This window comes from Puma concolor, chromosome E4, assembly GCF_028749965.1.
Source record: "Puma concolor isolate L17-30 chromosome E4, mPumCon1.1.hap2, whole genome shotgun sequence".
Lineage (NCBI taxonomy): Eukaryota > Metazoa > Chordata > Mammalia > Carnivora > Felidae > Puma > Puma concolor.
Window position 1 is genome coordinate 42496998 of NC_141683.1, and position 14758 is coordinate 42511755.

Below are 14758 nucleotides of genomic sequence, written 5' to 3' on the forward strand. Positions count from 1 at the left end.
GCAACTGGGATCATTTTCATAAGAAAGGAGGGTAGAGAGGAGGAAGGGAGCCATGAGTCCCTGAGGTATGCACCACAGAAAAACCTTTGCTTTCTCAATTATTTATGCCAGCTGAGGTTTTACAGGCTGAATAAATCCATAACTCAAGTTCATTCCGAGCAGTCAGATTCTCAAGGGGGAGTTGCCCACTTGCCTATACATACTTGTGTAGTCCTCAAAGAATAACCAGAATGTAACAAGACATATGTCATCCAATTTATCACCTATCACCAAAGTGTTAACACAATGTTGATCATGGGCAACACAGTGAAACAGGGAAGGTTTTCACTACTACCAGCCAAACAGATGTAAGGAAGCAGGATAATCTTTTTGGTGCTAAGGACAGTGGTGTCAATGGGACAGTAGTATCCCAGAAAGACTTAGCCAACTGAAAGCAAAAAAATCCAAATATTCAAATTTTAAAGTACAAACATGTATAACACATTCTCTTAAAGCTTTGGAGTCTTACATAGATTTGTTCAAACAGATTGCTATCTAACAATGTGAAGCTGAATACATAACTGAATGGGGTTTTATACCATCTGATTTTATAAATCACTTAAAAATAAAACAATGTATGTTGTAGCTTTTTCTCCAATCACACCTCTTTCAGGAAAATTTTAGAGTACAATTTATGTGTAAGTGATAGGCCTCTATACGACTATCATTCCAGTTCACATTTTTATCACAAATACAAAATTAAAGTATAATCACTTTTATTGTGAATTATTATTTATATTATTCCACTTTATATTCAGAACTAAAGAGCAGCCAATAAAAAGATAATTCTTAAATATTTTCAAAATCCATTACTGTTTAAAATTTTTAACTTTCTAAGTCAATGATGAAAGCATCTCTTTAAAATTCTACAGGCTTTTGTGTCTGACCACAGCAGTGACCTCTGGTATTTTCTGCCAAAACAGTTCATTTGTCTCACAGAACAACTAATCAATTCCAGAGCCCATCAATCATTTTGGTTGTATACTGGTCTGGTCTTGCTTAGAGAAGGTCCAGATGGCTGCCTGTCTAAGTGGGATTAATAAAATTCTGATAGATTACATAGCATCAAAGTACAAAATATAACAAGGAGGACCAAATCTTATTGCAGGGTAGAATGGACACTGTACATGCTTCATTTATTGTATTTTTAATTCTTGCCCTAATTTCTCAGTTTATGTGCCATCTTCTAGATAAAACCTTCTAAGTATACAAGTCACCAAAAGTGATTTCTTATTAAGTGAGTCAGTATATGTAGTGCAGAAGCATTTGACTCTTTGCAAAGCCCTATGCTTATTAATCAGAGCTTTTTATGCCCATCTGCAGTATAAATGAAACACAACTGATCTCAAGTCTAGAGCAACTGTCTTTGAGTTAAAAGATTTGTTACTCTCCTGTTTCTATAGTTCTAATACAGATTCTAATAGCACTGGCTCTTTCTTCCTTGTTTTCCATTTTCTCTTGCAAAAGCAAACAACCTGTACCTAATTCTATAACCAGGCTGACTTGTGATTTTTAGTTCATAACCTGAGCCCTGTGCTGTCGGTTCCTGTTGTGGGGTTGTGCTGAGTATAACAATGTTAATAAAAGTTAAAAGTTACATAGTAACTCATTTTGTGCCAGGTACTATTCTAGGATGCCTGTGTATACATATTCAAATAATTCACATAAGTGTCATATGAGAAAGGTAATACAGTTACCCCTATTTTGTAGATAAAGTAACTTGTCCAAGGTCACAGAACTACTGAGGGAATCAACATTTGAATGCTGGCAGTCTGGCCTCATAATTTTTGGTATTTAATTAGCCTCACACTGTATCTCCTCCATTATACTACAGAACAATTAACCAGCTTCATAATGAAAAATTGGTGTCGGGGCTCTAGAATATTAACACAGAGATCTGTATCTATGACATGATATTGTCACTTTCTGTGACAGAGTGGAAATAAGGGTCAGAACCACAACAGGCAAGGAGCAAGCTCAGAATTGGCCCCAGTGGCCCTTGGCTCAAGAACATTTACAATAAAATGAAAATGGGCCTTTAACTTATCACCTACAATACACATTAGTCAGGAAAACTGCCACAAAAATGGAGCCCAAGCCTTATTACATGAGTTTATTAGATACTGATTTTCCTGATCTTTAAAAATGGGGAAAAAAATTAGAGGTTTATATACTAAAGTATCTAAAACAGACCTTCAAAATACTTTTTTAGTGGCTTTTAAAAAAATGGTTCTACAAAAGAAAACTTTTCCTTTCACCTAAGTTTGCCATTTGACATTTCTAAAACTCTAAAACCTGTCACTTTCACTTCAGTTGAGCGTGATTCTGCCAAGAAACTGCAATTAGCAATTAGTTAAAGCACAACTTCCTCTTGGAAAAATAAAATACCAGATATGTCACCTAAGCACAAGCAAAATTTGATTACACAAACTCCAACAAACAGCCTGTTTTCATTGCTGCAACTGCATTTTTATACTTCAGAAACAACAGGGACCACTTCTACTCCATTACTGAAATAATCGACATTTCAGTCTAGAATGATTTTTATCATGATCTAGTTTGTTATAGTAGAATTCTGTTCAATTGTAAAATGACTTCTTGATTACAAAAAAATGACTAAGTGTTGTGATTCCACTGTTAGTAGTGACAAAATTAACATCTGAAACAATTAAAAGGCTTTCAGTGGTTCACATTCATGTTTCCTACTGTTTCATATCTTAATCATATGTTCCAAAATACACACCAAGAGAATGAAAATTTAGATGACTTAAAAAAATAAGGCCAAGACTAATCAGTTTTGTCCCTAGCAGAGGTTCATATTTCACCGGATTAAGGAGTAATATTTATTAAACATACTATAGATGCCAAAATACTAAGAACATACTATTCAAAAGTGAAGATGGGAAGCACAAATATCCACAATGTTTGTCTGACAGATTCATAATAAGTGTGTGAGGAGATGAATTCAAATCTGTACTTTATGAAAATAAGCTGTGTTATTTTGTTATTGTTTCTCATGGTCAAAATCCTAAATATTTGATTTAAATCTAAGAGTGACTTCTTTAGGAACTGGGTGGAGGATAAGCAGGTAGGTTAACTCTTCCAGGATAGTTTAATTCTGTCTTAGAAATACACCATTTCCAGATATTTACTTTCACTTCCAGTGGAGTAATGTTTAACTGTAATCAGCCATGTCACTGGACATTCCAAAAGAAACTGTACTCAGAATGTTTTTTGGAAAAGTACTAGGCTTTGGGAGCCCTTAAGGAAATTGGCACACAAAATAAAGATCACTATTGTTTATAGACAACTGATATTGTTAGAAAGTTAAGTATAATGATTTTTTTAAAAAAAGTCAAGACATAATCTTAATTTAATCTAACTAGGAAAGGAAATAGCTTACACATTTTTAAAAACTGCCTAGGAAAATAAGTGAGTATGGGTATTATCACAAGAAAACCAAACCAGCACTCTTTGCTTTATGATATGAACACTAGGTTAACTCTATGTGAGCAACAATCACTGAATTATCAGCTCCCTGAAGGAAGAGCCATGGATACCTCCTGAGTTCTGGGTACTTTTACTAGATAACCTACTAACTTTTGGGAACTTCCTCAGACACTCAAAACACAGAAATGGATAAAATATGATCCTTGGCCTCCAAAAACTAAAAATTCAGCAGAAAGGATACAAGGTTTTATTATTATTATTTTTTTAATGTTTATTTATTGTTGAGAGAGAGATACAGAGCGTGAGCAGGGGAGGGGCAGAGAGAGAGAGAGGGAGACACAGAATCTGAAGCAGGCTCCAGGCTCTGAGCCACCAGCACAGAGCCTGATGCGGGGCCTGAATTCATGAGCCACAAGATCATGACCTGAGCCGACGTCTGACACTTCATCAACTGAGCCATCCAGGCACTCCAGGATATAGGCTTTTTAAAACTTCTATTTAATGTGTTATAACATGATAAATGCTATAACAAGTGTGAATAAAGGACTTACAGGAAAACAGAAGGAATGACTAACCTGTCCTCTTAATATATAGAAAAATGACTCTAAAGGTTTTACTGATTTGATTTAAACACTTAATAAATTTTGATTGGTAGGGTTAAAGTTCTAAGATGCCAATTTTAGAAGACTCTAAAGACAGAATATACAAATTAAGTAAACCACTATATAAGGGCTGAGGGGAAGGGGGGGTTTAACTCTGAAAAAGTTTTTAAACTATGCTTCCTCAAAACTGTATGAGCTCCTCAGAGTTCTCAGGGTCCCAAAAAGGGATCAGAGTGGCAAATGTATTCCAAATCAGCCTTAAAAAGTATCTTTTTCCCCTCCAATTCTCATCAGCCTTCCCCAAATAAACATTTAATCTATAACAATGATATGCTTACTCTGCAAACAGATTCAAGATAGGACCTTTAGTACCAAATGACTGGTCAGGAATGGGAAACTATGAGCTTTTAAAGTTTTTGATTCATAGTGGAAGCAATAACTTTCCTCCTAGAATGCTTCCCCGGAGTCCTATCATTACATCTTCATGTGGGAGATAATGTCAGCAAACTCTTCTGCAAGAGTGCAGCATACATATTTGGTACAATTTACTCTTTATTCAATAAAGATAGGTATTTCCCTTCAATAAATTTAGGTGAACCCAATTTTCCACTTAAAAATTACTGCTCATTCGGGGCACCTGGGTGGCTCAGTCAGTTAAGCGTCCGACTTCGGCTCGGGTCATGATCTCGCGGTTTGTGAGTTTGAGCCCCGCTTCAGGATCTGTGCTGATAGCTCAGATCCTGAGCCTGCTTCGGATTCTGTGTGTGTCTCTCTCTCTGCCCCTCCCCTGCTCACGCTCTGTCTCTCTCTGTCTCAAAAATAAATAAAACATTTTTAAAAAATTAAAAAAAATTACTGCTCATTCATTTCATGTGAATAAGTAAGAAAAATAAAGTTCAGGTAACTCAAAAAGTGTAACAGCATTAGAGATTCTTATTTAAATTTGTAAGGTAAAAATCTTAGTAGAATGTGCCACATGACTTTAAAGCAGGACAAAATCCCTTTCCTGATTTTCACATGGTACTGAAAGAAAAAGATTAATCAAGACATTTTATACATAAAATTTAAGATCCTAGTTAAATAATATGAGATGATCACGAAGAATTTCTTTAACTGTAGTTAAACAACCCTACATAACATAAAATTTACCTTCTTAACCATTTCTAAGTATACAGTTCAGTAGTGTTAAGTATTATTCACACTGTTGTGCAACCGGTCCCCAGAACTTTTTCATCTTGGAAAACTGAAGCTCCTTACCCATTAAATAACAACTCCCCATTTCCTACTGCCTCCAGCTCCTGACAACCACCATTCTACTTTTTGTTTCTACGAATCTGACTACTCTTGATACTTCCATATAGAGGAACCATATTGTATTTACCTTTTTGTGAATGGCTTATTTCACTTAGCATAATGTCCTCAAGCTTCATCCATGTTCTATAGTATGTGTCAGAATTTCCTGCCTTTTTGAGGCTGAATAATATTCTATTATATGTATAGACCACATTTTGTTTATCCATTCAACTGCCCATGGGCATCCGGGTAGCTCCCACCTCTTGGCTGCTATCAATAGTGCTGCTGTCAACATGGGTGTGTAAACATGGGTCTTCTGAGATCCTGTTTTCAATTCTTTTAGATATAAAATCAAAAGTAGAATTGTTGGATCATATAGTAATTCTCTGTTTAACTTTCTGAGGACTCTCCACAATATTCTCCTTGGTGTACCGTTTTATACTCAAGAAGATTTCTAATCTTTAAAAGAAATGGTAATTTAACAATGACAACAAAAAATTAAAAACCTTTGTTTTCTAAAAAAGAACATAAATATTTTTTTAGAAATTGTACAAGCTTTATGAGACTGAATCACTACCTCCCTTTACATACTTGAGTTCAGATTACAGCCAAACTAAGAAAAAAGAAAAGAAAGGATAATGGCATTTTTATCAGTATTGTAAATAAACATGAACACAAATACACACGCACACATACACACACACGAAGAAATGATGATATTTTGAGGAAAACAACATCAACAACAAAAATCCACAGCTTTAGACTGTGTGAGACACAAAACCTTGCCCTACCAACTACTTACATGGTGGAAAAGGTTACTATCTGGCAATGATTCAGACACTTATTGATCTCAAAGATAAAACACCTAAAAAATTCTTTCCTGCTATTTATTATCCTCCTAGAGATACCACCAAAATCAGTTTCATTTCACATTAAGAAAAAGTTCTTCACAAATCGAAGCTTTCAGGATTAAAAAAAATACACACAAACACACATATACATATGCACACACATAAATACACATATATACGTATGTATGTATCCCTATTACCCAATACCAGAAGAAAAATTACCTGATGATTTCTTCATGATACAGAGAACTAACAACGGGGCCACCAAAACCGGTATTTGCTTCTTTTCCTTTCTTCTCAGGTAACTGTATGGGGACAGGGGGTAGGGAGGAAGGAAGGTGGAAAAAGATACATGGATTAAGGCAGTGTGTATTTAAAATAGTTCTAAAATAATACTTTGCTAAGGAATACTAAAGATTTGAGGTCCACAATTTCTCTGAGGCCCCAGTAACAATTTCAAGATGGTATCCAAAAGGCAAAACGATTCTCAAGTCATCAGAGTAATGGAATGAGTACCCACTAGCAAACCAAAGTCATTCCGCTACTGAACTCTGGAGCCACCTGAAGCCCACCATTCCCTTAGCTGATTAGAAGATGCTATGTTCACTGTGGAGAATATTGATGCTCAATGTAGAAAAATGAAAATGAAATATGACCTATAAATACCAGATATGAACGTGATCAGGAACATCATACCGAGATTATTAACAAAATTACAATTTCCAAATAAGAAAAAACTAAACCATACTAAAACTTCAAACTCAAACACAAAGAAAAAATATTTTTTTGGTGGCAAAAAGAAAGGAGAGAAGGTGGAGGAGAAAGGAAAGGAAATTATGACCTAAGATAAATGAAAAAAAGAAGCAAATTGTTATGGAAACACTTTCCAAAATTAAGTATTCAATAGGCCCTGACCCTCAATATTTTCAAAAAGCACAAAATTAAGATTAATTTAGAAATAAGATTCTTCTAAAACATATAATATGGAAGCAGTAAACTCGGATGTTATTGTCTAAAAGGTTCAAATTGCAATCTCTGCAAAAGCCCACATCTCCTGCAATAATGACAGTTTTTAGGCCAGGATACCCTGCCAAAATCAAAATTCTAAACATAAATGTCTTAGAATCAAAACTAATACTTTTAGGGGAGCCAGGGTGGCTCAGTCAGTTGAGCGTCCAACTCTTGATTTTGGCTCAAGTCAGGGTCCCAGGGTCACGGGGTTGAGAACTGCATCAGGCTCTGCACTGAGCGTGGAGCCTGCTTGGGATTCTCTCTCTCTGTGCCCCTCTTCCTGACTCACGCTCTCTCTCTTGCTCTCTAAAATAAAAAAAAAAAAAATAGGGGTGCCTGGGTGGTTCAGTTAGTTAAGCATCCAACAGTGGATTTCAGCTCAGGTCATGATCTCACAGTTTGTGGGTTCAAGCCCGATGTTGGATTCTGCGCTGACAATGCGGAGTCTGCTTGGGATTCTCTCTCTCTCTCTGCTCCTCCCCTGATCATGTGCTCACTCTCTCTCTCTCTCAAGAATAAACTTTAAAATAATAAAAAAAAGAAACTAATACTATTATTGTTTAATTTAATTAACTAGTTTCACTTCAGAAAAATATAGGTAATCCCCATATACTTGGTTCCCCACCCCTCCCCCTGTTCTTTAAAGAAGAGGTTTTGTTTTATTGTTGTCACTTTTTGTTTGTGAACCACTGGGTAAAGGAAAAAGGTCTTGGAGACAGCATATTCTATTAGTTCCTGAGATCACTGGGAAAACCAGTTTTGAGAAAGGGTGGAAATTTTTGAGATCAATTGATGCAGTTACCAATTTATGACAGAAACAAAGCTACAATATCATAAATAATTCCTGTCACAATTTAATGACAAGGTATACTAGTTGATGCTGGCAAGTAAGAAGCACCAAGTAAATGCCAGATCCCTCTCTTCTCTGAAGACCATTCTTAGAGAATAAATGCTGCAAAGAATTTCCAGAATAGAGAATGTTTTCTTTATACTAAAAAAGCACATACCATAGGGAGAACCCATTTTATTCAACGCAATTATGTTCTAAATACATACTCCATTAGTACAATAAATTTGAAACACAGATGGTGTCCAAGAGATGCTTGCTAAATGAGTGACAAGACTGAAAACAAGGAAAGGGTGCGTCACGCAGCTTCCTGACAAAGAACAGACTCCAAGAACATACCAGAGGGGAAAATCTACGTGTACCACATTAACAAAATGAAGGATAAAAATCATATGATCATCTCAATAGATGCAGAAAAAGCATCTGACAAAATTCAACACCCATTCATGAGAAAAACTCCTAACAAGGTGGGTACAGAGGGAACATACCTCAGCATAATAGAGTGCATATATGACAAACCCACAGCTAACATCATACTCAATGGTTAAAAGCTCAAAGCTTTCCCTCTAAGATCAAGAACAAGACAAGGATGACACCCCCTCATCACTTTTATTCAATATAGTATAAGTATTCCAATTTTTAAAACGGGCAAGAGATCTGAACAGACACCTTACCAAAAAAGATACACAGATACACAGATGGCAGGTAAGCAAATGAAAAGATGTCCAACATCATATGTCATTAGGGAAGTGCAAATTAAAATAATAATGAGACATTACTACATACCTCTTAGAACGGCTAAATTCCAAAAGACTGATAACACCAAATGCTGGTAAAAATGTGAAGCCACCAGGAACTCTCATTCATTGCTGGAGGAAATGCAAATGGAACAGCCACTTTGGAAGAGGGTTTTGGCAGTTCTTCTAAAACTGAATATAATCTTACTATATGATCCAGTAATTCTGCTTCTAGGTACTGACCCCCCTTGCCCCTGCAAATTGAAAATTTATATCCACAAAACATCAATGTTTAAAGCAGTTTTTTTAAATAACTGGCAAAACCTAGAAACAACTAAGATGTCCTTCAACAGATGAACAGAGAACCTAACTGTGGTACATCTATACAATACAATATTATTCTGTGATAGAAAGAAATGAGCTGCTCTAGATTAACTAAGAAAAAAGAGTAAACAACTAAAATCAGAAACTAAAAAGGAGACTTTACCACTAATACCACAGAAATGAAAGAGAATTTTAAGAGACTACTATAAACAATGATATGCCAACATGTTGGATAATGTAGAAGAAATACATAAATTCTAGATATATAGAACCTACCATGATAAAATTATGTATAAAAAATCTGAAGAAACCTATAACCATTAAGGAGATTGGTTCAGAAATTTAAAATCTCCCAAAAAAGAAAAGCCCAGGACCAGAACATTTCACTAAAGAATTTTACCAAACATTTAAAGAATTAAAACCTAATCCTTCTCAAACTCTTCCAAAAATCTGAAGAAGAGGCAACATACCTAACCTCATTTTATGAGGCCAGCGTTACCCTAATGCCAAAGCCAGACAAAGAAACTAGAAGAAAACTACAAAACAATATCTGAGGAATACTGATGAAAAAACCCTCAACTAAATACTAGCAAACTGAATACATTAAAAGGATTACATATCATGACCAAGTGGGATTTATTCCTGTGAACGTAAGGACAGTATGGTTCAACACATGAAAAACATCACAAAACAAAATGACGGAAAGCTACATGATCATCTCAATTGGTACAGAAAAAAGTATTTGACGAAATTCAACACCCTTTCATAAAAAAAAAAAAAAAAAAACAACACTCAATAAACCAAAAATAGAAGGAAATTATTTCAACATACTAAAGGCCAAATATGAAAAGCAACAGCTAACTGCACACTCAATAGTGAAAAACTTATAGTTTTTCCTCAAAGATCAGGAACAAAGGAAGGATGCCCACTTTCAACACTTCTTTTCAACACGGTATTGGAAATCCTAGCCAGAGCAATTAGGCAAGGAAAATAAAAGAGGTCATTCAAATTGGAAAGGAAGAAATAAAATTATTTCCATTCACAGATGACATGATCTTATGTGCAGAAAATCCTAAAGATCCCTCCCACATACACACATATAGACCACAAGAAACTGAAAGAACTAATAAACAAATCTAGCGAAATTGCAGGATACAATACTAACACACTGAAATCATGTAATGTCTGAGAGAGAGAGAGAGAAATAAATAAGTTTTCTAATATTAAAAATGATCAGTGCTATGGAAAAAAAAATTAACGTGGGGAAGAGAACTGTAATTTTAAATAAGGTCAGGAGGGCCTCACTGAGAAGGTCATATGAATAAAGACATAAAAGAGGTAGAGAGGTGAGACTTGCAAATATCTAGGGAATATTGTTCCAGGTACAGGAAACAGCCAGTGCACAGGCCTTAGTGTGAGGGTATGCTTAGAATGTTACAGAATTTATGTATTCGTGTTCTTTGCTGAAGGCTGATTAGTATATTTTAGGGGGCAAGACAGAAGCAAGAACACAAGGTTATTCACAAGACAATCATAGTTTCTGTTGGTGTCATTCACTGAACCTCTTAATGTGAATAGGCAATTTAGAAAAACACCTGTGATCTGCTTGGCAATTATTTGCTGTGAAAACACATACTAATAATTAAGAATTATATGGTATTTTGGAAAGGGATGAGCACAGTTTTTTTTTTATTTAATAGCCTTTATTTTTTAGAGTTTCAGGTTTACAGAAAATCGAGTGGAAAGTACAGAAAGTTCCCATATTCTCCCCTCTCCCAAATTTTCCACTGTTATTAACATCTTACATTAATGTAGTACATGTAATTAATTAAAGTCCATAGTTTATGGGGTGCCTGGGTGGCTCAGTCGGATAAGCATCTAGACAGTAGAGTCCAGAGATGTTGCTAGACATCTTACAATGTACAGAGCAGCCCTCTACAACAAAAACTTATTCAGCCCTAAATGTCAATGGTGCAAAGGCTGAAAACTCTGGTTTATAAGTTTTCATCAAATGTTTTAACATTTCAGCTATCATTAATGTTTTGGGGTTTTTTTTTTCTCCTATCTTTTCCTCTCTCTTGCTTTTTCACTTCCTTCTGGGACTATATACATGCTACACTGCTTGATATTTTCCCATAGTTCACTGGGGCTCTGTTCATTTTTTAGTCAGTCTTTCTATGTTGTGTGCTTCATTTTTATTAGGTTCACTTGCTACATCTTCAAGTACTGATCTTTTCTTATGCAATGTCTAATTTGCTGTTAATCTTATGCAGTATATTTTTCATTTTAGAAATTGTCATCTCTAGAAATTCCATTTGGGTCTCTTTGTATCTTCTATTTCTCTTCCCCATTATGTTTGTATGTCTTCCTCAACTTTCTTGAGTTTATAAAATATATTTATAATTTTCTCATCTCTATCTTTTCTGCATCTGCTTTTATTGACAGGTTTTCCTCCAGGTTAGGAGTCATATTTTCCTGCTATCTTTGCATGCCTGAAAGACTTTTACTTTTTTTTGTAAAACATTGTGAATTTTAATCATTTGCTTGATGTTCTTGTGTTCTTTTAATTATGTTAGACTTTGTTTTGGTATGAATTCAGTTATGTGGAATCAATTTGATCCTTTCAAGGCTCACTTTTAAGTTCTGTTAAGGCAGGGGCAGAGCAGCCTTTAATCCAGAGCTTAATTTAGCTTCACTACTAAACAGAAATCCTTCTGAGGCCTCTAAAACATTATGTCCCATATACTAAATTTTCTTTCCACTCTGACTAGTATGAAATGAAATATGTCAGCTCCAGGAATTATTTTGGCTTACTGCTTTCTTGTATTTCTTTCCTCAGCTTGTTAGTTTCCTCTCTCACACACAGATTAGTATTCAGCCAAAGGGACCCCTCTGTACATCTTTAAAACTCTCTTTCTATGCAAGAACATCCTCTCCAGTATTCAGCCCTGCATTTTCCAGCTCAAATTAGTAAGAGAGTCAGATTCTTTTGGGACCCTCCTCCCTGGACTACAGCTTGGAAATTGTTTCCTGGCCATAAGCTGAGGCAACTGTAGGGCTCATTTTGTTTGTTTCTCTTCTTTCCTAGTTTTATACTAGTTTTAGTACAATGTCTGAAAATCACTATTTTTCATCTATTGTGCCTGGTTTTCTTCCAGTTTAAGACAAAAGGGTATATCTTGTCACCATTACTCCACAATGCCCAGAAGTCCCACACACATTAATTTAAAATCTAACATAATATTCCATGCATAATTTACTTAACCATTATCTGACAATTTTTAGGTTATTTTCACTTTTTCACACATAAGCGAAGATATGATAAATGTCTTTGTATATAAAGCATAGTTTAGTTTTAATTAAAATCTTTAGGAAAAAAATGACTCATCTGATTATAGTATATATTTCTTCTTCCTGGGATTAATTTCTCTTTCTGAAGCGTTGTGCATGTTAGAATGCTGTGTCAACTTTTTTGGTGGAGGAGGGAAAAGGCTGTATTTTAAGCAGAAATAATATTTAAAAAAAAGTCTGCCATTATCAGATTGAATTCAGAATAAAGCTGCCAAAGATGCATTAGTTTTGCTCTCCATCTATTTCATCTACAAGAAGGGGTAAACTTTGGCTACCTTATCCTTCTATTTCCACTCCAATGAGATGTTTCTCATAGAGGCTTAAGAAGTTTATTCCATTTCTCTCTACTCAAAATCCATTAAGTTATTTTTATGTTACATCAGCAGTTAAAGAAAGAGACTCCAATTTGGCAGCCAATAGGATAAAATTTGCCAATTCTTATATTGCCTCAGACTATATTATTTGAGACACTGAAATGCTCCTTCACTCAAAGGGGAAAGGATAAGTTGTTGGCTGAATCTTTATCACTTGATTCAGATTCCACCTTAGTTGCAGAGTCCAGATTTAAAACCTTGTGAAGCATTCTTTTCCAACTGAAAAATAACTATTCCAAAGATTATCAGGCTAATATATGCAAGGAGGGGGTTTCTTGCTTCCATGTGCTACCTTGTTTGGCTTTTCTTTTATTGGTTTGTTTGCCTTAAGTAAGACCTAAGTTTGTAGGTCTAGCTGTAGAAATTTGGATAAATTAACCTCTCTGTCCAAGTTTCCTCATTTGCAAAAATAGGAATATTAGTACCCATCTCATATGGGTGTTTTAAGGTATAAAATATGTATGTAAAACAGAACAGTGCCCAGCACAAAGAGGACACTATATAAGTGTTAGCTAATGTAATAATGATCACTAGCCAAAATACAGCCATCTCTTCAAAGCAAAAGTGTCTCAGTAATACAGATAACAAGACGTTCTGATGTGGGGACTTATATTATTGAACCATGAGTTTTCCTCTAATACCCTTAAACTTCTGAATCTCCTGATAAAACCACCAATCCCAAAATCAAATAAACAAATAAAAAACTTAACATAATAACTCTTATCATTAAGAAAAAAGAAATAGAACTTAAGGAGTGTCTTCCATGTGCTTTGCACTTTATATATATTATCCAATTCCAACTTCAAAACAATTCTAGAAAGTTGGCATTTTTATTGTATTCACTTAATCTAAGACATCAATTATAAAGAGTACCATTATTTTCTAGAATGCTAAGAAAAAGAGCCCACAAATACCAATTTTAAGACACAGAATTTTTTAAATGTCAAGAACTTAATAACTGTCTGCTTTATATTTGATGAAATGTACCTCCACTTTACAGATTAGAAAGCTGAAAATAGGAGAAATGAAGTACTACATTTCACATAGTAAGTGCCACATAGTAAGTGGCAAAATCAAGATTCAAACAAGATCTTCTGATATCCAAAGCTTCTGCTCTTTCATTTAACTATGTTACCTCTCCAGGCTACTTTTAGAAGCCATTATTATATACTGATAATATTCTGAATTAAAATTCTGTTCACTTTCTTAACTTTGGTTTTAAAAATTAAACACATAATTTGAAAGGAAACTTTAAAATTAAACATATATCAACTTTTTTGGAGCTGATTTATTATAAATTATGAACTTAATCAATTACATGACCAATACTATAGTTCTAAGTCCTTAAAAAAGAATATTTTTCTAATAATCCCTTACCAATATTCATTGTAGTTTTTTTTCCCCCTGAAACATGAGTATTTATTCATTTCCAAATGTAAAAGTAAGAATAGTGGGGTGGCTGGGTGGCTCAGTCAGTTGAACATCTAACTCTTGGTTTTGCTTCACGTCATGATCGCCCAGTGTCCTCCACACTGGGCCCTGCACTAGCAGCACAGAGCCTGCTTGAGATTCTCTCTCTCAACCTCTCTGCCCCTCCCTGACTCCTGCTGTCTCTCAACGTAAATAAAAACTTTATAAAAAGTTATAATATTAACCTCATCTCAGCTATTGTCTGTCATGAGTGTTAAAAAAAAATTACCATGAGAATATTGTTGGCTGCTATACTTTATAACAGTAATACTTCTAAAATTTCACAAGAAATAAATTGCATATATCTATGTGTGTTTTTAAAAAATTTTTTTAAATGTTTTATTATTTATTTTTGAGAGAGAGAGGCAGAGCATGAACAGGGAGGGGTAGAGAGAGAGACACACACAGA

General features: G+C 34.8%; 1 protein-coding gene across 9 annotated transcripts in view; it reads right to left on the reverse strand.

The window, feature by feature from the left end:
* Positions 1-14758, reverse strand: part of ACBD6 (acyl-CoA binding domain containing 6) — a 215283-nt gene that overhangs the window by 138404 nt on the left and 62121 nt on the right. For all 9 annotated transcript variants that reach the window (XM_086693804.1, XM_086693810.1, XM_086693811.1 and 6 more), the window contains one exon: positions 6458-6540. In XM_086693804.1, the coding sequence (XP_086549930.1) occupies positions 6458-6540 (83 nt within the window). The remainder of the gene's footprint in view (positions 1-6457; positions 6541-14758) is intronic.